The sequence below is a fragment of the Nipponia nippon genome, unplaced genomic scaffold, assembly GCF_047370975.1.
Source record: "Nipponia nippon isolate SJK-2023a ecotype South Korea unplaced genomic scaffold, ASM4737097v1 scaffold_1, whole genome shotgun sequence".
In the NCBI taxonomy this organism is placed as follows: domain Eukaryota; kingdom Metazoa; phylum Chordata; class Aves; order Pelecaniformes; family Threskiornithidae; genus Nipponia; species Nipponia nippon.
The window spans coordinates 94,505,324-94,528,807 of record NW_028262290.1 but is presented as its reverse complement, the minus strand read 5'-3'; the positions used below and the strand labels follow the sequence as shown (position 1 = coordinate 94,528,807).

General features: G+C 46.0%; 1 protein-coding gene across 8 annotated transcripts in view; it reads right to left on the bottom strand.

The window, feature by feature from the left end:
- RREB1 (ras responsive element binding protein 1) overlaps nt 1-9,511 on the bottom strand; it is a 127,537-nt gene extending 118,026 nt beyond the window's left edge. For 5 of the 8 annotated variants that reach the window (XR_015705949.1, XM_087762908.1, XM_087762927.1 and 2 more), the window contains exon 1: nt 9,023-9,304. Coding sequence is in view for 3 of the 8 variants with exons in the window: in XM_087762890.1 (XP_087619016.1) it covers nt 9,023-9,062 (40 nt within the window). In the remaining 5 variants the exon portion in view is untranslated. Of the gene's footprint in view, nt 1-6,866; nt 7,142-8,225; nt 8,591-9,022; nt 9,305-9,324 lie in introns of those variants that run through there. The other 3 variants (XM_087762900.1, XM_087762936.1, XM_087762946.1) reach the window with 3 other exon arrangements.
- Between the last annotated feature and the right edge of the window lie 13,973 nt (nt 9,512-23,484).

Genomic DNA, 23,484 nt, shown 5'->3' with positions numbered 1-23,484 from the left:
GACCATGGCCACATGCAAGTCTGTGGCGTTGCAAATCTACTAACCCACATCTTTTCCTATGGAGATTAAGAGTTACGCAACGGTGTAAATAAAAACTCTGGCCCCAAACACGCAGGGGCCATCTCTGCCCCAGATCCATTCTCGGGGAGAATTCTCTACATTTCCCTTTTCCTGCAGGGAAGGACAGGCCTGGGAAGGACAAGTCCTCCTCCCACTCACCAGAGCGAATACACTCCAGAAAGTTAAAGCACAGCCTCTAGAATTTAGACGAGGGATGCAGCAATGGCTGCACCGTTTCAGTGATGCCCAAAACCAGGATGGAAGAGAAGTTAGTCAAAATAGGCTATTATATCGCAAATTCAGTTCGCTGTTTATGAAACAAGCTCCTAAAACAGATGCACTGACTTTGTAACTACACCTGTAGGAATTTCAAGCACCAGAAAAATACAAAGACACTATTAGTGTTTCAGTTTTTTAAAGTTTCCTGGCATCCTTCATACTATGAATGCTCAAGAGCTTTCAGCTGTATATACCCCACATAAAATCTTAGTCCAGTGAAGCCTGAAAGAATTTTGCTGTTGATTCGAATGAAGCCACGTTTTCCATTTCTACATACTATTTACACATCTATTGATTTATTAAACACGTAACAGCAACCATAATGGGGCACGATCTGTGTTCAGCTTGGCCCACTTAACTGTTCTGTGAACATCTTAACTTTCATTTTCTGACTTTTGAGCATTTAAAACGAGTAACCTTACCATTTTATTTCTATCTTTTTTTCTTTCTCAAGGGGAAGGAGATCCATGGAAAATCCTCAGTCACTAGATTTAAAGAGCTTACAAGTTCCAAAAGCTTTGCAAGTAGAGATTGGGAACTGCTTGCACTGCTGTTAGTGGGGCTGCAGAGTTTACAGAATCGACCAGTTCCTTCCTGCAGAGTTTACAATCTGCACGGCTTCCTCCGAAGGTAACTGGCATCCACTCTGAGGTACAGATCATTTTGCTCACCCCTAGAAATTCGCCCTCTGGTTAGGTCGAACATGGTGGCCACTTCACGCTCGGCAAAACGACGCTGCCATTTCCCAAAAAGGAGGAATAGAGACAGAGGATGGAGAAGATTTTTCCCACAAAGTGTAAGTAGCACTGATAGGAAAATAAATTCTTCACTGTTTAAACAAAAGCAGAGTTTCCAACAGTAAACCAAGTTTGCACCAGGGAAGTAGCGGCACTGTGATACAGCTCTCTCTACCCTTTTGCAACATGGACAGCCAGGCTCCTGACAGTTCAAAGACTGACAGGAGATCCTACCGAGCAGAAAAGCCACCTATCTGCTGTAAAGGCTGGAAGTTGCTCCAAGATCTGTTCCAGAAGCTGCCAAGGACCACAGTTTTGAATCTTACTTGGAAATGTAGTAAGATGTACTAAGCAACACCTGGCTGGGCCATCTGATAAGGAGGAAGAAAAAATGATATCTGCAGCTGTTAGAAAAACAGACCAAAAGAAATATACCCTCCAAATCACCCAAATACAAGGCATAAGTTACATCTCTGCAGAGAAGCACTTGTCATTGCACTCATACTTCTTCCCTGGAAAACAACAGTCAAACCTCACGAATGGAAGCCCTTAGTAACCCAGCTACATCCCTTCCACAGCTGGCTTCTATGGCACGCGTTTCCGCTTCCTGGACCTTCAGTGTCTCACTTACGAAGCAAGCCTCCTCCTGCAGCTTTCCTTCCTTCCACCCAAAAGCATCAGGATGTACAGACAGCAAAATACGTGAGTTGTGCTGCAAGTTATCCAAGTGAACACTGATTCAGGATACCTTAAGGCTTTTGGGGAGAAGGAGGGGACAAAGCAGGCAAGCACATGCACAAGATGCCACAGTCACCTGTTGTCCTCGATACAGCGGCAACTGCATCAACATCAGAAAAAAAAATACACACACAAATGAAGAAAAGCACACGGGTATTCATGGCTTAGCTGCTTCTCATGTTCTCAAAACATTAAGAGCAATGAGACATAATGAACCGAACTTAATGAAGAAAATGCATTTTGTGTAACAAAAAGAGGAACTTAACCTAGGCTCTTTCCCCTACCCAAAGCTGTGAGTGGTCCAAATTAAAAGGGATGTTGCTCCCTAAAAGAAATACAAGGAAGTACTGCTGCTTATTGGTGCAAAATCCAAAGCAGTTCTCCCTTGTCCAAGCCATAACGTTAGCAGTGTGAAGGAGTTTGGCCTGAACACGGGAATGGAATTTATTGCTGTGATGCAAGCGCCCTGAGCAAAGCACTCCCAGGTACTGATACACCTGAACACTGACATCACCTGCCGTACGAAATGGGACTAACAAAGGCTCGAGTTAAAGCCAGCTAAGCACACACGACAAAAGCAAAGGCCACCGACACTTCAACGTGAACATTTTGCTTCTCTCATCCTCAGAAAGGAAGCACACACCTAAATTAACTAAAAAAAGCTTTGTCAACAGCTGATCATCCCCTGTTTTCAAAGGACAGGTGATGCAGGTCACCCATTCCTAAAACACCTATGAGTACGTTTGTGCTGTTTCAAGAAAGCACATGCTAACACCTGTTAAAATACCCACCAGGAGATGACAAGTGGAGAAGTCTTACATGTATCACAGGCTGGCAATTCCACTGTTAACCACAAAACACAATTCTCTTTTAGAACCAAATTAGCAAGTCGCTTGGGCACATCAGCACAGAAAATGTCCAAGATGCTCAACGTACTTTTTACCCAAAGTGACTTAAAAGTCAAAATTCAATTTTTCAAAGCTGACAGAAATTACACTGGGAAGCCACTTGGCCACTGTGTGCAAGCAGCTCTCCCACACTTTTTGAGAGCTCTACACAAATAGTGTCCCTCGTGCAAATGGATCTTCAAAGAAACTTCAGACACCAGGATGAGGGGTTGTCTTCTTCAAAAGGAAAAGGACCTCTCAAAACCCTGAGATTAAATAAGCAAATAATTAAATAAGATAAACACAAAACATTTTTGCCCAGGAAGGTTAGATGCAGGAAAACAGTGGAATTTGAAAGTTGCATTCCACATGCTTCTACGGGAAGACCGGCAAAGGAGATGGGGAGGCAATCAAGGCCTGAAAGGCCTCCCTCTCTAATGCTCCTTGGAATACCTATTTTAGTTCAGGAGTCTAACAACACCCGTGGGGCATTTTGACAGCTTTTCTTCTCCTTCCCCGTAGCACCTCTGCCGATGGCTGGGACTCTGCAGGTGAATCCTGTTGTTAAAACAGCTGCCTTTCTCCACATCTTTAAAGAGGCATTCAGATTCTCTTAGCCTTACTTAGTTGAATCACTCTGAATAAACAGTCTCCACCCATCAACTACTTCTTTTGTGTAAAGCACCTATTCAAAGGCAACCACCTTTATTGATTGCTAGGCTGGCCAACCTGAAAGCCGAAACGCCACTATAAAAAAAAAAAAAAAAAAAAAAAGGCAGGATACACCAGGCCTGTGTTGTTTCTAAAGGAAGCACAGGTCCAGGCGCTGCTCAGTTACATCAGGACAATTCCTTTCTGCCTGCAGGAGGCTGCTCTAACAGGTTTAACGCCGGCACAGCCACGAGCCAAATATCCCACTGACTCTTCTCCCTTTTGTCCAGGCCCTTTTCCAGCACAACGCGAACAAGCCGTCCAACGGGAGTCCACAGCATATGCCCCAGCTGGCACTTATTTGTACTTTTAACATTTCATAATAAAGCATTAGCACGACCTCTAAATAAGTCCCGTCACCCTGTTCTGAGTAAAATGCTGAGGGAAGAGGGGTGAGATGCTCCAGTACTGCTGCCCGGGAAGCCCGCGCTCTTCTAAGTCACTGGCCCTCAAATGCTGCTTTTCAAAACAGAGGGGTAGGGTGGGGTGGAGGGAACACCTTCAGGTGGGAAAAACATCATGACTGGCAGACATCAAAGATAAGCCATCATCAGATTTCTTGCACCGAAGAAGAACAAAGAGTCAGTGCTCCTGAAATTCCTGTTCAGAAGTACCCCAGACCAGAGCCAGCACTTCCCACCTCAGCCAACCTCACCTATTTTCATTTGTAATCAAACGCTGATAACCAAACCTGGCCTGGCAAAGCTCTGCAAGTTTCAAGCCCTTCCTGGCTCCACACAAATAGCTAACTTCTCAGTGTATCACCAGAGAGTGGCACGTCCAAAGACACCCAAGTCCTGACTTTGACATCACTGGTTATAAAGGTGATTCTAATTCAGGGGCGGGCGGGAACCACAGCTCCCATAGGTGCTGGTTTATGTAGGGTATTAAATAACCAAAACCAACAAAACCAACACGCACAGAGAAAAGAGCCCTCATATGCCTCCCCAAAGAAAACCTGCTTTAGCTGCTGAACAACAACTTGGCAAGTCACATCTCCCACCCCAAAATAAAAAACGAGCTGTCACATGGTCTCAGAAGGCAATCCCTTCTCACCCTCAAAGTTTACGTCTGCGCCTCAAGACACTTCCCAGCAAAGCTGCAGGGTACCTGAGCACTCCATCCACGATGAAGCTGTACTCAAAAGAACACGAAGCAGTTCCTGGCCCCTTTCCAAGCTGCAGAATACTCTTGAAAAAGCGTATTTTAAAGCTGTAATCCCATGACTGACCGTCTTGCTTGAATTCAGAAAGGAGGTAAAAGAAAAAGACACAGAGCAACAGGCATTCTCACTACCTTCAAGAAAAACAAAAGCAGCACTACCATCCTCCTCGACAGACAATTATCTCCCGAGAAAGAAGCTACCACATCATCAAGGCAGCCGTCTCAAACTGGTCCAGTAACATGGTCCAATAATACACTCATTTTAAAACAACCTTTATTGCCCTGAAAGAAGACGACATGATTTCACATGTTTTAAGAGTGTACACCTAAAACACAGATTTCCAAACTTAGGCAACATTCATCAAAAAGTTAAAAGGGGCTTTTTCTGCACATGCATAGATTTCAGACTAACAGGATTTACTTGTTTTCTGCCTGTTCCTGGGGAACCTTTGCAGTTTCTTTTTTCCCAAGACTGTCCCTACAGGCTGCTATCCAACATACATCAGATGCTCTTGGAGCAACAGATAACTCTGGAAGGACATTTGCAAAGGGCACAAATCGAGGGCCCAATGCTGGTAAAATTCAGGCATACTGGGGGAGGGTGGAATTACTCCTGTACGTGGATAACTCGAACACTCGACACAGTCCCCTGGAAGGCTTTATTCATGCATCTAAGTATTTTTTCAGATGTTTTACTATCAAAAAAGGTATTTTAAGTTAATAAAATAAATTGTTGCAATTTAAAAAGTGAATCCCTTACAAAAACACTCAGGTTAATTTTAGCATCCTTCTGTTTAGCTGCTTAGCAACACTTATCCTATGACCTTCTAAGCACCACCTACTTTTACAAGGGATAATGAATATAACCAAAGGGATTTATCTATATGTTTTTAATCTATACAATGTAAGTACATGACCAGTTTTTATTTAAATAAGAAATCCAACCGAGAGCAATCCAAACTATTTCTGCTTAAGAAGAAACTTTCACAGGCTAAAGTCAAGCTACTGTTCCGATTGCAGTGCAACTTCAATGTAGGCAAAGTGATAAAATCCTGAAGGATTGAGAAAAGCGCTACAGAAGTCAATGTTTGTATGCCTTAGGAAACGCTGCCCTTGCCTTTGGTACCAAAGGAGATGATAGATATTACTAACAGATAATGAAGACATTTGTCTTTCCCCATTTTGAAACTTTAAGAATCTCCTGACCCTCAGATCAAAAATAAAAGCCATTTGGTCAGAGGGTCAGTGAATGGTGTAAAAACTTAAGAACGGGTGCACAACCTGGGTGAAACTGAGTCAGAATAAGATGTTTCACTACACTGAAGTCTGCAAGCAAATGAAGTTTCAAACTCCCAGGTCCAGGTGAAAACAAACAAACAAACAAACCCCAGCCAGCAAACACCCTGTTACATTCTGTCTTAATACCAAGCCAAAAATACATTTTTTTTTTTCTTTAGGGTCGTTAGTTATTAAAAGAAATGTGTAAGAGTGGCTACATAAATAGTCACTACTGATGGACAAACAACAGTTTGACAACTAGAAGCTGCCTGTGAAATTAGAGCAGAAGTTTACTCGATTGTACTTAAAGGATGGTGTTTTTCCAACTGCATGACACGAATTCAGTTCCGAATACGGCTGCCAGGAGGAGGAAGGTGAGGCAGCAAAAGCGGCCGCACTGGGCCGAGCACAGCTGCCCCGTAGCAAGAGAGGAGGCTGGATGTGTCCCTGCCGGCAGGTGAGGGAGAGCCCTGGTACTCTGATTGATTGGATGATGGATTCATGCTGTTTCTGGGTTTCTAACAAACAAAAGGGCCTATTCTTCCCTGGATGTACCCAACTCCCGTTAAGGCTAATCGGCATTATGCAGGCACACCAAGAAAAGACTATATACCCTTAAGTCTTCAAAGAGAAAATTAAAACCTAAAACAAATATGGCTGGCCTGACCCTGAGTCACTGCATCCCTTTCACGCACGCTGACCCTGTGGAAAACAGGAACTGCGGTAACAAAACTCGGTGCTTGTGTCAAAACGACAGACCTCAACGAAAAAACTTCAGCCATCGTAACAGCTGTCTACTGTGCGCTGCAGGGGTGACAAGACGGCGTTCTTTAGCAACTGCTCCTGTTGTTAATAAGCACATTTTTTTTCAAGGCGCAGGGCTGGAGTCTGGTGTTGGAACGGTAAGAAACACTTAACTGCATTTGCTGTCTCTCCTACACCACTGCCCCCGAATCACGCTGAACTAGACGTTTAACTACTTTCTCAAATACGTAACCACACTCAATCTTACCTACAACAGAAGACAGAGGAAAGAGGGAGTCGGGATTAAAACCGGATGGTTGGTGTGCGTCCCCCTCTTCCCTTCTTTAATCAGTTCAGTGGCTCCCGGGCAGGATGCTGGCTCCTCGGCCGGCAGGACCAGAGCATCAGCTCCGGGCCGGACACCCCGGCGCGGCCGTGGGAGGCGCCCGGGCCCCCGTGGGGAGCCCAGCGGAGCGGAGCAGGGCGCGCAGGGAAATGTGCTGAGCCAGGAGAAGCGCTCTCCTCCTCCTGCCTAACCCAGCGAGGATGCCGAGCAGGCGAAGATATTGCAGCCGAGAGGTGAAACGGGGAAAATAAAAAAAAAAAAAAAAACAACCAACAAACAGGGGGGAGAAAAAAAAAAAAAAGGCAAGCGTGCGTGCGGAGGGGAGGCGGGGGAGAAGTGCAGGGAGAAGAAGCCAGAGGAAACTTATCTGCGACATGACAAAGTTCAATCCACCGCCCTCCCTCCTCTGCTGAAAAAAAAAAAAAGTTGCAGCATCTCGGCGCGCCGCGCTCCCCGCGGCCCGGCCCGGCCCCGCTCTGCCCAACAACAGCCGCGCCCGCCCCGGCCCGCGCCCCCGGCACCGCCGGGGGGGGGGGGAGGGGGGAGAGCCCCCCCCAGCCCCTGCACGGCGAACTGGGCGGGAGGATCTGCCTGGCATCCTCAGGGCGGCCCCCGCCGCGCCGCCGGGGGGGTCCCGGCCCGTAGCAACGGCGATGGGGAGCGCAGTCGCCCGAGAGACGGGTCGCGGCTGGCTCCCATCCGCACCGGGCACCGGCGGCGGCGGCGGCGGGGGGCGGCAGCCGGGCGGCCCTAAACTTTGTTTTCAGCCCCAACACCGCCGCTGCGGGGGGTCTCCACCGCCGCGCCCCCCGCCAAGACGGGGGGCGAAGGGGGCGAGGGCGGCCCCGGGCCGGACCCCCCCACGCCTCGGATGCTGCCCGGCTCCTTCCTGTCGTGGTGACGCCGCCCGGGCGTCCCTGCCCGCCGCCGGCCCCGCCGCCCAGGGATGCGCCCCTGGCCCCGCACAAAGACAGCGGGACGCGGGGCACCCGCGGCGGGCAGCGGCCACCCCCCCCCCCCCCCCCCGCCCCGGGCCCGGCTCCCCCCCGCCGCCGCCGCGCAGGCCGGGAGGGGAAAGGACACACGCACGTCCCTACCGACGGTGGGGGGGGGGGGGTGTGGAGAAAGAGGAGGAAAGGGGGAAAAATAAGAGTAAAATCGAGGAGGGGGGGGGAGAGGCGAGGGGAGCGGCAGCGGGGTGCCGGGGAAGGGCAGGCGCGGCCGGCCCCGCCGGGGGGGCGGAAAGCCGGGGGAGAGATGCGCGGCGCAAGCCGGCGGTACCTGCGGAGAAGGGGCGCCTTCATCCCAACTTCCCAGCGCCGGCGCGGGCCTCCCGTCCGGGAAAAGCGGGCAGGGGCCGCCCCGGGACCCGCCGCCGCCGCCGGCGGCAGGAAAATCAGCCCGAAGGAAAAGTTAAAAGGCAAGCGGCTGCGGGCTCGGGAGACGGGGGCGAGCCGGGCTAGAAGATGTTGCTTCCTCGCAGCCCCATCCAAATTGTGGCGGTGGCTGGTTAAAAATAAACTTTGCAGCAGGAGGGGGGGGATGATCTGGCCGGATTCCTGAGCTCAGACGGTTTAATATGGATGAGCATCAGGTCCTGAAGGCAAAACGCCGCGGCTGGTGCCGCTGGTTGGTAGAAAGTCTGCAACAGGGAAGGGGGAGAAAAAAAAAAAAAAAAAAAAAAAAACCAGGAGCCGCGGAGGGAGGAGAGGAGAGGGAGGAGCGGGGGAAGGGAAGAGGGAGGCTACACGAACTCATCATCATCTCCACCGCTGCCAGCCAAACTTTTTTTCCTCCTCTTTTTTTTTAAAGGAAACTTTTTTTCCCCCCCCTAACAAGCATTTCATTTTTTAAAGAAGTCGCACGACCGGCCGACACGCTGTAACGTCCTCACCCCCGCGCCCGCCCCCTCCCAGGAGTTTATTTTTCCTCCTCTTCCCCCCCCCCCCCCCGGTAAGAAAAAGAAAAGAAGAAAAAAAACCCCAAACCCCACCAAACCCCGAGATCCCTCCGGAGTCAGGGCACGCTCCTGCCCTTTGTGAGGGAGCGGGGCGGCGGGGCAGCCCCGCGGTACTTACGCCGGACTTTGCTGGGGCTGGGCTGCTTGCGCCGCGACATGCCGGGAGGATGGGCCGCCGGGGGGGGGCGCGGGGGCGCGCGGGGGGGGAGCGCGCACGGGAGGCAGCCGCAAACTTGTTCCGGAAAAAGGAATCAAAATGGCGTTTCTGTGGATGTGCAAAGTTCATCAACTCCGCGCTAACTTCCCGTCCTCCGCGCCTCCCTGGAGGGGCGAGATGGGCACGGTTAGGGACCCCGCCGCGCCGCGCCGCGCTCCGCGGGCGCCCCCGCCCCCTGCCCGCCCCCGCGCTGCCCCGCGCACCCTGATAAGGAGACACATCACGTGTCGCTCCGGCTCCTCTCCCGGGGACGCGCTACCGCGGCGGCCGCCTGTTGCACACAGCATCTCTATCTCGCCCTCCCGGCGGGGAGGGGCGCCGCCGAGGAGCGGAGCGGAGCGGAGCGGAGCGGGCACAGTCGGCCGCCGGCCCCCGCCCCGGCCGGGCCGCCGCGCACCGGCCCCCGCCGCCCACCGGCCCCCGCCGCCGGCAGCGCAGCAGCGGGATGCCCCGGGCGGGCGGCGGCGGGGCGGCCAGGTGCCACGCGGCGCCCCGCGCCCTCCCAACGGCCGCGCCCGCGGGGCTCCGCCGGGCGGGCCTGGCCGGCCCCGCTCCCGGCCGGGCGTCCCTGCCCGGCCCCCGGCAGCCGGCGGCGGCTCTCCCCGGCCGCCCTGTGCGCTCGGGGCTGGAGCGCGTCCCGAGCCGCCGCCGGCGGTGCCGCGCTGCCGGCTGCCGGCTTCAGGAGTTCGTCTGGGCTCTGCGCTGCCCGTGGAAATGTCTGTGCATCCTCCTCCGCCGCCGCCCGGCCCGGCCCGGCCCGGCCCGGCCCGGCGCCTCACCAGGTACGGCGGCCGCAGGCAGGAATCCGCTGCTCCGTGGGCAGAGCTCGGCTCCTGGTTTTGTTTGTTGGTCCCCTCAGAAAACTTTGGTCCCTGTGCGTTTTGGGTCGCTGCGGGGGTCCCTCATCCGCCCGGCTGACGACACCTAAAATTTCACAAGACCCAGAACATCAGCGTAGGAACGGGAGATCCAAATGCCGCGCCGAACCGAAGGCAGGACTCGGAGGTTCGCAAATACGAGTAGTTACAAACTGCACAGGCGCTGCATGCGGCACTGCTCGCGTCGTCCTTTCCGTCGCTTTCGCTGCAGTGGAGGTTCAGAGGTGTCGAAGACTCAACAAGTGATGCAGCGGTGTTCAGAGTCGTGGGGATTTCACCTTAAAGCCGGTACCGGTTTAGAGTTGTGCGACAAATAACACCAGTACGTAAAACCAAACTATTTGGAAGTGCTCCATCCTGAAATCTTGATGGGGAAAAAAGAAAAGGCAAAGCAAAACTGCTTGCGAGGACTGCCATAATGAGTATAGGAGGAACCAGTTTATGCTTTAAGGAAACGGTTATTTACACTATTTCTAAAGCTACTAAAACTAGGCCTTTTAAAGCTGTTACTGGTGAGATGGAACCTGAAGTCGCAGGCTGTTTTTTAGAGAAATCAAGTCCTGGCCTGTAGGCAAAAGGCTTCTACCAGCTTACCTGGTATCCTATCTCCTGGTTGAAAAGGAATTCACATGGAAAAGAAGGCTAAATTCCAGGTATGTGGCAGTAAGCCCTCAACCAACTCTTCACACGCAGTCTTTTGCCTGTAAGGTGTCGTTATTAACTTCCCTTGCACCATTCTTTTCAAATATGGGGTAAAGGCATACAAGCCGGGAATACACAGGACCTGTCTCAAAGACGTGAGCTGTGCTTCTTGTCAGGAATAACCCTCTTCCCTTCCCGACTCCAGGTAAAACACCTGCAGGTCTGGTGGTCGGGAACGTGGAAATGCCAAAATGGCAAAACCGAAGGGCACACACGTGTATTCCGAACACGAAACTGCAGCTTTAGCTTACGTGCGTTTGTTGCGGTGGTTTCTGCAGGCTGAATTTTTGTCAGCCGAATTTTGCGCAGTATTACACGTGAGCTTTATGTATAAATTTCAATACCATTAAGCTCTGTTAAAGTGGAGTTGCTGACCGACGGCACGGCTATATAACAGTTGACCCCACAATACAGCAGCAACCGTTAGAAAGTGCATTCTCATTGTTTTGCTACAGGGCTCTTATTTTACCAAAAAACAATCAAAGGAAGTCATTAAAAATAAATTCCTTGTAAAGCGTCTTTAACCTTTGCATCTCTGTCCCCATTATACCTGCCAACCTGCAGTGGCAGAACGGCTGGTAAATTCAATAGCTTTATGGCCAGCTTACATCTTTACCTTAATATCTCTTGCGATTAGGCACCCGATTAAACAAAAACCTGAACAGTTGTCCGTCTCAAGCTCAGCCCTTAAAACATGTTATTCACGTTGGAAGACTGCTGTGATTTTAGCCTCCACAAACTGCGTGGAGATGAGGCCTACGACTTTACAACCAAAGGCCTTGTTTGCACAGACATTTACATAAATTGCTGTAATTGAAACTGGTGCAAATTCCTATATGGGTAATCATCTTTGGAGGCTGGTAACGCATGTCTCATTGACCTGTGGCTGGTATCTCTAGAATAGCCTTGGAGGCATTTTGGACCACCTCTGCATGAAGGCTCGCATCCACCCTCCCTGTATTTTCTAACTTAAGAGGTGCTTAAGCAGCCATCCACGTGGGACGTTTAGCAGGCGGATAGACAGAACACAAAAACAAGCGGTGATCAATTCAGCATCTGAAATCTGCTCTAGAAACACGGGCGTGCAATTCTGTAGGTATCATAAAGCTCGCAATGGAAAAAAACCCAGGATTTTAATGCTTGGAGAAAATATGGTGATTTTTTTTAATCGCATTTATATTTTTATGTTTTAAACATCCCTATTCTTACAGAGAAATGTAACAAAGCGTGAATCAGCACATACTATAATATGTTAATGCTGTAAATTAAAAAATGCAAAGCAAATTACAAGAAAAAAATTAACTACCAAAGTTTATGAAATAGTAAAAAGTGATATATCTTTAACAGTTTAAGAATAAATTTTAATCCTGGGCTATCGCAGGGCAGGAAAAATTAAAATAACTGAGTTTTCAAACCTTCCATCATTTGGACTTTTATAACGCATCAGAGAGGTCAAAACCCACTGTGGTCTAAGACTGAATGTGAAATTTTGAGCGAAAGGTTTGTTTTGGTTTTTTTTATTCCAGTGAAAGAGAAAGTAGAAATAATATTTGTCTAATAAAAACCACTTTTGTGAATAAAATGACTCTCCCAAAATGTTACTACGTTGCTTATATGATACGGCTATCCCTTTCACTGCATTTTCTACCATCTGCATTGCTGTGGTTTATCCCGTCTCCTCTGATCACTCTGTTTGTGACAGCTGAAGTATTTAGTCTTTGTTTTCTTACAACTGCATGTGGTTTGTTTACTTTCTGGATATCGTGACATCAATATTCAGCAGTGATGGTAAACACGCTAAGGGGCGAGAAGACTTTCTCTGACTTCTGTATAACCCTGACACACCTCTCTGGTCCTACACAGTGATGTTAAACGCAACGAACAATAGTACAAATAAAACCAATAGTTTTGTGAAGGTATTTTGTGTATTATCAATTTCATTAAGACCACTGGGCGACATAGCCATGTTGGCGACATAAAAGGCACCCGCTGCGGCCCCAAGAAAAGGACAACTCTGCCCCCACCCACAATTCAAATATCAGAGATGCTGATTAAAGATATTCAAGGAGAGAAGAAAAACAGGATGTGTAGCTTACATGAAGGCCCCAGCTTGAGGATACAGTGATGTCTTAAAGCACACGGACTAAAGCGAACATTGCCATTAAAAGAGGATGTAAAGGTTAGCAGAAAAATCTTTTTTTCCTTCTTATTAGACATTATCAGTGTTCTCTGCTTTAGATCATGATATTTAGAAGTTACTTTCATTTACTGCAATGTTTACACATGCCTTTCAGCCAAAAGTGACTCAGTTTGGAGTCAAGTCTTACTAACCAGGAGTATTTTACACGCTGTAAGAGGCAGCGTTGGTCCATGACTTTCTGCCACCTCACAACCGCATTCGAAGGCTGGGTGAGGGCAGCTGCCAGGAGCCAGCTCCCTCGCCCTGGCGCACGGCTGCCCAGCCACAGAGGATGTCGGAGGCATCAGAGGCCCCGTCCGCTGCCTGAGCTTTTGCCCACGCGGCACCTGGAGTCCTCTCGCTGCCGTCCTATTCCTGATGCCCTCGCTTGTGCCAAGAAGCAGAACTCGGCTGACGTACTAAAGCAGGGAAAAGCCTGCTTGGAGGATCAGAGAATACAGCCCTGAGGGCTTTGAGAAATAAGTCTTTACAAAACCTGAGACCAAAAGAAATGCTTGAATTTCCTTTACATTTCAACCAGGTATTTCTTTAAATGAACAAACATGCCACTGCTGGGTCTTCTCAGGGGTTGGGGTTTTGTTTTCCTTTTGAGGGTTTTTTTCCTTCAACTGAGACACAGGTTTCTTGGATCAAACAACTCCTTAAGAACAAACGCAGAACTGACAAGTGTGACCACCATACAGGCAGGGTAATTATACAGAAGAGAAGGGGGAAAGTTCAATTAAATATATTTCCTAAAAACTGCTTGGAAAACTAAACTTGATGAATTTGTGCAGTGGAAAACCACGCAGAAAAGCACATCACATAAGACCAGCCGCAAATTCTCTCAGAGCATTTGTCAGATGACACAGCATCATACAGCGTTCCTGTTTTCCCCATGTCGGTAAATGGGATGCACCACCATGCTTGGCTACCTTGGCCTCTGGAAATCGGGCAGCTGGGGAGCGAGGGAGCAGAGCGGTGGAACTCGCTCCTGCAGCTACCCCACCCATTATCTCCAAGGGCAGCTTTGCATGATCAGAAAGTCAAGGCCGAAGCTCCAGTCCAAACTTCTCTGAACATGAGCCCTCAGTGGGTGAAAGAAAAGCTGAGGTAACACAGCGTCCTTAAGCAATTTCCCTTGCATCTCAACAGGCTAGCTGTGGCAACGCTGGAAATAAAAGCCATCTTTCCCCCAAAATCCCCGTGTAGTTCTTCAGGTACCAAGCCATCCACTCTGCTTTATGACCTGTTCTCAGCAGACAGTATTTTAGTGATGACACGCAGCAAAAATAAAAGATATATATAAATAAAAGTGCTAAGTATTTGCTCCCTGTTTGCTTTGAGCTGTTTCAACAGTGGAAAACAGACCTTGAGCTGACTCACCTGGCCAGCTAAGACTACCTCTTGTCTAAGGACTCATCTGGAAATACAAAGACAGTATTTCTGAAACCCACACCGCTTTTTTTCCCCCATAGATCACAGCCCGTAGGGCATGTTGCAGGACTGCTTGAAGTCTCTGGCTGCCACAACTGCTGGCCCCATCTCCTTCTCTCCTTCCACTGTGGGAGTCTCCAGCAGATAGATGCAATGCAGAGCAGCCCTGCTGCTGGGACTGGACCGGCTTGATGAACTAGTCCCTATCCCAGCACTGATTTTCAGGGTGCAAAAAGCAGCATAAACTATTCCCCTGAACTATTTCAGCAATGACCAATGTTTCTAAGTCCTTTCTGGGGAAGATCAACAACTGAAACCTATTCTTTCAAGTATATAGGATATACCATTGTATAGATCCTATATACAACGGTAACTGTAGAGAATGGCTAAAGCGGTATGTAAGCAACTGACATGTCTTTCAGCCTTGTAACCAAAACAAACAGGGGCACAAAAGAGTGTTATTACAATTTTAATAACCAAAATTCTTAAAAGAGAAGGATTTAAAAAAAATAGTACGTTTTAAGTGGGTACAACTAAGTAAGATGCCCCCTGCATACTTAATTACTTAGCAAATTTTGGAACAGCACAGCCTACGTATTCCTCAGACTGTTTAAAAACAGAGCGTGAAAAAACTAGCAAGCAGATGTTTGACATTTACATTCTCAAACAGTTCTGTGATCACTAATGTACAGCCCCAGAAACAGGTTGTATAGCCCATGTGCAAGCGTGTCTGTGTAGAGACAAAGTGGGAAAAAGAACAATGGTAAGCAAAACCACCCACTGCAATATTTTCACTTCTTTTAAAACTCTGCCATTGTTGCCGAGAAGCTTTTGTTGCCAGGTAATGCAAAAAACACAGGTGTGCAAAAAGAAGTTAGTGTTTAATGCCCGGCTTGTGATTTGGTACTGAACGTGACATGTTTCATTCTTATTGACCACCCAGCCTCTCACACCTAATTGATTGTTAGTTTGAATGTGATTATTTTCCCTCCTGAAGGCAAGTAGTAAGCCAGCTGTGTCTCCCCATGTCTCGTTTGCTAGGGAGAGCTGATTCTGAAACCTCTCACAAACAAAATAAATGCTCACACTAACAGCGACTTCTTCACGTTCAGTTGTTCAAAGGGCCGCTGTAGCACCAGCGGAGATGCAGCATCAGCAGCTAAAGGAAGGCAGCAATATCCCGCTGAAGCATTGCTTACTATCTTTTGGTATTATAGGCTAGAGATGGAAAATAACTGCTATTCATTCCCTGAGGCTGCCACAGTATTGCTCTATGCAATATGCTTTTCAGTACCGTCTTGGTTTAGTCTTAAATATCTCCAGTTATGGAGGATTCAACAGCTTCTGTTGGAGCTTGGTCCATACTCTTGCAGATTTGGCCGTTAGGACGTTTCCTCTTGATTTTTCCAGCCTACATTTTTATTTTCTTAAGTTCATGCCACAGCTAATTATAGCTCAAAGAGTGCAAGTAGAAAAGGGGGTGGGGAAGAAGGAAACCCCAACCAGCCCAGGGAAAAGACGGTAGACAGTGCTTTGAGATGCACCCGCAAAGCAGCAGAAAATACACAGAGAGGGCCAGCAAGCAGCAGAGAAGTGAAGAAATAGGAAGTGAGGCAGCAGTCATGAAGAAAGTATGCAAGGGAGCAGTTACCCTGCAGGGAAGGAAAAAACAGGACAACTTTGAAGGGCAGAGATTAATGGAACTTGGGGGAGGCTGCAGTGACAGGATTTGGGGAAGAGAAGAGACGAACCGAACGACCAGAGAAAAACGACCAGTCGATGCACTTGACAAAGAATCAAGGGGGAAGCAGAAGAAAATGGTAGGGCTCAGGTACATGAGCATGAAAAGCGCCGTTTGTGCTTTTGTACCTACTTAAATTGTGCTTTGTGCCTCCTTAAACCAGAGGCAAAATTGCCTCGGGACAGGTCTATGCCATAAAGTTGTGCAGGCCTACTCACACTAGTCAGACATACAAAGGGATATGACTTGCAACAGAGGTTAAAACCGAGCTACGCTACCAAACACAGCGAATGTTCACAGTTACGCAGTCAAAACTACACTTTCACCAGTGCAGGCAGTATCGTTCAGACAAAGATAAGCCACGCTGGCAAAAGCATAGTTTTGCTGATGTAAATTTTATCGGGTGTAGATATACCTCTGCTGCAGCATACAGGGGTGTAACTACACCATTAGAGCTCTTTGCTTGTCAAAACAGCCATGCTGTATTAGCAGATTGTCCGTAACGGGCATGATTAAGACAGGTAAAAGGAATTCTTCTACTGACATAATAAAATGACTTCCACAACAACAAGCAAAAACTGTCAGCAGAGGGTTTCTCCTGGCAGAAAAAGATAGCTTTGTGGACCAGAAGGGCGTAAGATAGGGACGTGTTTTAGATCATTTCTGGAGCTTTCACGTAAGAAAATACTTGCTTCTATGAAAAGAAAACTCAATACTTGTAGAGTGTCTGAATATTAGGAAAATGTGGATAAGAGCATTTAAGTCCTCATATTGACACTTTTACCCTCATTTATCATTCAACATTCAACATTCACTTATCTTCATTTTTAAATAAAGGATTCTTGAGAAGAAAGTATTCTCAATGCATTTTTCTGCATCCCTGCCTTCAACTTATATAATAGGTAGCATGTTCCATAGTCTTGTTTCCTCCTGTGCAAGACAAAGAAGGTGAAAACTCTCTTAATGAGCAACTAGAGAGGAAAGATTTGGTAGGCAGGGTAGATGTGCTACTAAACTTTTTTTTTTTCCTTTTCAATCTCCGAATTTCAATTTGGTGGTCAGATAGGACTGTGCTCTATCTAAAATGAAACTTGAAAAGGAAAAAAACCCCAAACCACTATTATTAAAATGAGCGTAAGAGAGCTGTTACCTGAAATGATTCACTGAATGGAAATCTCGACTCTTGAAACAAATGTTTTCTAAGAACAGGGCACAGACATCAGCCTCTTCCTCAAAAGAACTCCGAGTCACTAGAAAGGGCAGAAAACCTTTAAACTCCTAATTTTCAGCTTGCAACCAGTGGCTCATGTGCTTATAGCAAAGGATTAAAGTCTATGAAAACATTCTGAAACAGTCATGCAATATTTTTCCTGCAACCTCTTGTGAACTGATAATAGATTGCTATGCCTCCCTAAACTCAAACTCACTGGTGGAACAATCTTCTCAGCTATTAATTTTGATTAAATGGCAACTGCAAATAAGATTTTCTCTAATAATTTTCAGAACAATCTTAGGTACTCACTTCATATAGACCTTCTGCGTTCGTTTCATTAAGCTGTCTGTTGTACTCTATGTCCTTTCCCTCTCAGAAGTGGCAGAAGGTAATTCTTAGAGTGCAAATGAGCAGCCTGAGTAGTTCAGGAAAATGATTTAAAAAATGATCAAATGCAAAGAAACCAACAAGCAAGGAAAGGCCTGAGGGTGGAGCCTAGCGTCACTAGAATAAGAATTATACAGAAGACAATCCAAGAGAAGGGCTGAGGAGAACGCTGCTAAGGTGCCCAGTAGCACAGTGGACTGGAGCACTGGCTTCCTGCCTCTAGAGATTTGGATGCAAAGCCTGACTTAAATACACATAAAATTGAATGTGATGAATTCACCTTGAAGCCCTCTGAGCAGTGGTCCACATGTAAAAATACCATCTGTTGAAGGACACCAATGTCCTCCATAATTATTTATCCCCGTACACGTAGACACATGCTAAATAAGGCTAGAAAGTTGCATGAAAGGTCTCTCTGACTGAACAGTAAGCTTGCTTTTGTTTCCTGTTCATTTTTACCTGGTATTTATAGGAGCTTTGCTATGGTTATAGTTATATGCAATACAGAACTGAGTAGCGAATACTCTCCTAAGTGACATGAAATTCTGAACTGTGGTTTCTGCTGTAAGTGGGGATGATTCACCTCAGAAGATCTAGCCAGTCGTTCTCCGGGCACAGACTTAATCAGTAAAAATCCTGCCTGATGTTTTTGTGTTAGCTGTTAAACCCCTGATCCATCAGCCAATGGACAAGATTCACCACAGTCCGCACATCCGCAGATGATGTTTCTGGTCTAGACTCCAGGTTACTGACACAGCAAAAGAGGGGAAATGTTCCCTGTGCCTACTTGCATGCGGTGATTCAGTAGAGCTGGTGTCATTAGTCCTGTCCTATGGTGAACACCACATTACCCAGCCACACTGGAAAAGAATGAGCAGGCTCAGATTTCCTATCTGGAAACGGACAGCTCTTGTAAAACTTGGTACTCGGATAATATTGCACGTAAATAGGAACTGCAGCAAAATCTTGTGACAGCAAATTGGCGCTAGCCATAAAAATGGAGAGTTTTGGAGAGCTGGGACAACAGATGAATGCAGAGAAAGTAAGATGAGAGTGGTGTATAATAGTTCAGTATACAACAGTTTGGTAACACAGAAACTAATAGAGACCGCTTCTGGCATGATTTTGGGCTAGTGCTGACTGCAGAGAACTGCTGTACAGCTGGAGTACTCGTGTGAAAATGTTAGCAGCATATGTAATAAAAACCACTGAACTGGAATTATACAGAAAAAAGTTATTATTGAAACACAGCTGTACTTTGAACAAAGCGTTGAGGAATTTAAAAGACAATGATTTGCCAAAGGGAACAGGATAAACTTATCTCAGCCAGAGAGCCACAACCAGTTCCTGTGGCTGCTCCCCACCACTGAGAGCAAGCCCCTTTTGCCTGCAGTAATGAAATGGGGACCAAAACCTTCAATTACATGGTATGCTCCACATCAGTTTCTATAAATTGATGTCCTTTCTGTGTATGAACTAAAAACACGTCAAGTGTCTTGCAACTTTTTTCATCCTCTTTATCATTGCTATCACTCTTATCATATGAAAGTTGATCCCAGGAGAACTGTAATTATTCAGCTAGCAGCTAGTGGTGATAACATCAAAGCAAAAGTATGTTTATAGGGTTAATGCATGATTATTTTAGCATCCCAAAGGCTTTGGACTGCCATACCATCCAATTATCCCAGGGCTATGGGAGAAGAGGGAACTTCATGGAATTAGGAGGGCCTAAACTAAGCTGTCAGGATCAGTAGAACACATCACGTCACAATTCACACTGCCAGCTGTTTTCCCCCAAATTTTGCAGAACATAAGACTACACCTTTTTTAGACTTTAGAAAATGAAAAAAATCTGTTGAAAATCAGACTATAGAATTAGTAACTACATTTTAGTTTTTAAATAGAAAAACCATGACATTTGCCAGACATCATAAATGTACGTATCAGATTCACCACATCTGAATGAGCAAGAGATCCATTAATTCATATGCTCTGCTTCGACTAGGAACCAATACTTCATCTGTATTCCATAAATTAAAAAAAAAAGGCAGGTTATTTTTTTCCATTTAGGATGCCTGTAGTTAGATATTTGATTCTGTACTTTCTAGGCGCCTACATAGGCTGATTTTCAGAGACGTTGAGCACGTTCATTGCTTCTATGGCTGCTGAGCAACCCTGAAACTTAAGCACGTGAGTATGAATTAGATGCCAAACTACAGTCATTCCATTTTAAAAATTAATAGCATAATGCATATATCTAGTTGTGTGATCTCTGATGAAAATGGGATGAAAATGAATGGAAACACTTTTCTGCATTTCCGGTAACTGTCCAAACTACTGGGATATTGAATGAGTCACCTTTGACTCAATAAAACCTCCCAAGAAGGGCTTAATCAGCACTCAAACATTTAAGTGAAAAATTTGGGATGTAAAAGTAAAAATCCATTTCAGAAATTTGTGGAAAAATTCCAGAGCAAATCTACTTACCAATAATCTGTTCTCTGAATAATACCAGGAAGTTAGTTTAAAAGTGAAACTCGGCAAGAAATATTCATTTAGAATCCTCTACAGTTTGTAAAATGTGCTGCAGCATGTTGAAACTCTTGAAAAACTGTTACTAAGAAAACAAGTTAAATTCTTCCCAATGAATTCTAAACAGTTGGGAAAAGTGGTAGAGGCCACTGTGATTAAAGGGAGTTAGGAAGGTTGCTATGAACACAAAAGAAACGGCTCTCAGGAATACAAATAATATCATGAAGAAATAGGTTGAACTTTAAAGAAGACTGACATAAGTTAAGAGCTGTTTCTATAGATAATTTGAAAATGTATATGATTAGTAAGGTTTTCTTTGATTATCAGGCACCCATAAAAGGGATTTGGAAACAGGATAACAAAATGATCTCCTAAAAAGATATTCTGCTATAGCCTTTATGCATGAAAAATGAGAGGATGGAGTCAGCTATCCATGAATGGAATACAGTTTCCTGGTACAGTGGGAAGGAGTTAGTGTGCAGATAACAGCAAAAAGAGCTGTTAAAAATATTGCGTATAAAAAATGCCAGATAACAGAGATCCACTTGTAAATGTGACCTGCAAACATCTTTAAACAATCCAGTAATATTAGAAGATGTTTGCCAAGTGCTTCTGAATATCACAAGGTTCTATGAATTATTAACTCGAACATTAAATAGCCATGCGTTTTGTGACTTTACAGAATTCCGGTGATCTGCTCTTAGCGATGATCCTGCATGCTCTCTGCTGGTCATGTCTCATCCATAAACCCTTTCTGCAGACTTCAGAGGGCCCACAGTTAGAAAGATAAATGTTGTCTTATTACAATGCTTTCCATTCTTCGGGGCCTATTTTTCATTGCAGCATTTTATTTATCATTTGGCATTCACATTAACTCTCCAAAGCAAAACTTCTGATCCCATTACGTGGACACACTGCTCCATTGTAGGAATATACAGAATTATAGTATCACCCACACAGTGCTTTCTGGGACATTCTTTGGAAAACGGGTGTCTGACCCAGTGCAAGGCTGTTACAGGACCCGGGGACAAAATGGTGTAAGGATGAAAAGGCTCAGCTTCAGATTAATGAAATGTACAACATATACAACTATTGCGCAGCTTATATAGCCTGTCGCTTTGGTGGAAAATTTTTCATTTTCGGGGATGAATCGGAGGAGGGTGAAGATGCAATGCAATTGCTTTCCTCCCCCCCTTCAGAACCAACCTGACCCTAAATCCGTATGTGCATTTCAGTTACTTTAAAAACAAAATTAAAACTATCCGTTAGTAGATTGAGATACCAGATTAAGGAACAGTGCCTCTGGTATCAAAGTTGGGTACACGATTCAGTGCGGTGAATTATTATTTTTCTTAAATTGGAAGGATTGTCATTCCAAGTCACTTTGAGTTTCTCATAAAACAAACTCAATGTCATGCTGGGCATATTCATCAGCAAGAAAATAAGGCAGTGTAACTGACCGGTCTAAATGCTTATAAAACTGTTCCTGAATTATCCAATGTTTGCTACATCCTCCAAGACTAGTTTCTGAGGCCTGCTCTGAGAAAATATGAAGTTACAGAAATGCTGATATACCCAACCGTAAGGAATTCCAGAACTGTGTAATTCACCTACTATCAGTTTTCTGTAAAATATTGCAAGATACACAGTAGCACTTAGCAATAAAATAACAACACTTAAATGATTAGAAACCACCCTGATTTCAGAGAACGAAGAAAGAGATACTGTGCGTACAATATTTACTACCTCCTTTAAGTATAGACTGTCTTGAGGTTAATAACTGTTTAAAAGAGAAACTCCTTTTTTTTTTTTTCCCCTATTGCAAATAACTTCTGGCAGGATCCTGACAAGATCTTAAGAAGACCACAGTAATGATACCACACTGCACAAACATTTTCTTATCTAAGATGCTATTCCACCCTAGCCAGGCTGAAGAGTAGAAGATGCTAACCTTCAAAAAAGTTTTTCTGCTTTGTGTATGCTAATATGGTGTTGGAGAACTCCCCACACAGTGACAGTGGTATATAATACTTCTGCAACAGCTATTGCTGTCTAATTTCATGTCATGTCCTTCACCAAGAATCTTAAATCACTTTACAGTAAAAAGGACCGTTTTGTGAGCGCCATTGCACAGCTGAAGGAACTGAGGCAGTGAGAGGGGAACTAATCAGCCAGATGGAGAAAGGCCAGGAACAGGAGCCCCCTCTCCTAGCTCCAGGCCTGCTTGTATCAACAGCGTGCACTTCAGTGCGTTAAATAGAATAGGCTCTCATTAAACGAGGAAGAGAGGTGTCAGCTGCATAACCATGTTTAAAGAAAAAGTTTTAGAAATTGCAGAAATCACATCACTGACTGATACAATTCTACTTTTACAGCTTTTGAATGCAAACCAGCCTGTAGCTGGACCTCTGCTCTATGCGCACCAGTAATAAAAAAAATAATCCGCTGGTCCTTGGCCACTCAGGAACAGACACAGAAATAAATACAGGGAGTGATGGATTGATGCTTTTATGAAGGCAAGCTGTGGGTTGAAGAATGCAGAGGAAAAAAGCAGAGGGTCAGAACATAGAGCAGGAGGCAAGAGGAGGGAAGGTTTAGGGGAAGGATTTTGCCTTGTCCAGTGCTTTTTTGTGAGGTCGCTCCTGGCCCTAACTTTTAGGGTGAAAAGGCCCTGTGACACAGCAGAGCTGGTGTGCGTTTGTCACGCAGAGAAATAATTTGAGGAGGGTGTACAGGTGTTTCCTGTGTTGCAAGAGTCATCCCTACAGAGACTTTTGTTCTCTATTACCCAAGACTTCAAAGAAAATACCAAGACGGATGTGTAAATGGTCCTGCCAATACCAGGATCCACCATCTATTCTCTACTTACCAAAGCAGACGCAGACACAGCTCCTGGGAAAGCCTAGGAGGAAGCACCATCAACAGCAGCTCTTCAGAACAGCCCTACATGTAAAGAAGATTCTTCCTTTACCATTCCCTGCTGGGTAGCATCCCCAGTGACTCATGTGCATTTCTAGAGTTGGGCCCTACATGTTTATAACACAATATGTACATTTCTCTCACTATCCTGATTTTTCTTATATTCTTGCGCTGCTGACCAGCTGTACGGGAAGGCCCTTACCCTTTAGCAAAATCTCTTTTTTAGTCTGAACTGGTATGCTTCAAACCCAGTTCCCCTTGCTCTAACATGATGCTACTGTTTGTTTGCGTCGTCTTTTGTGTTAGGAAGCATCTATTCTGAAAAATGACATTTCTGATTTCTTCTAAGTCCTATTTTACATTTTTGTGCCACTC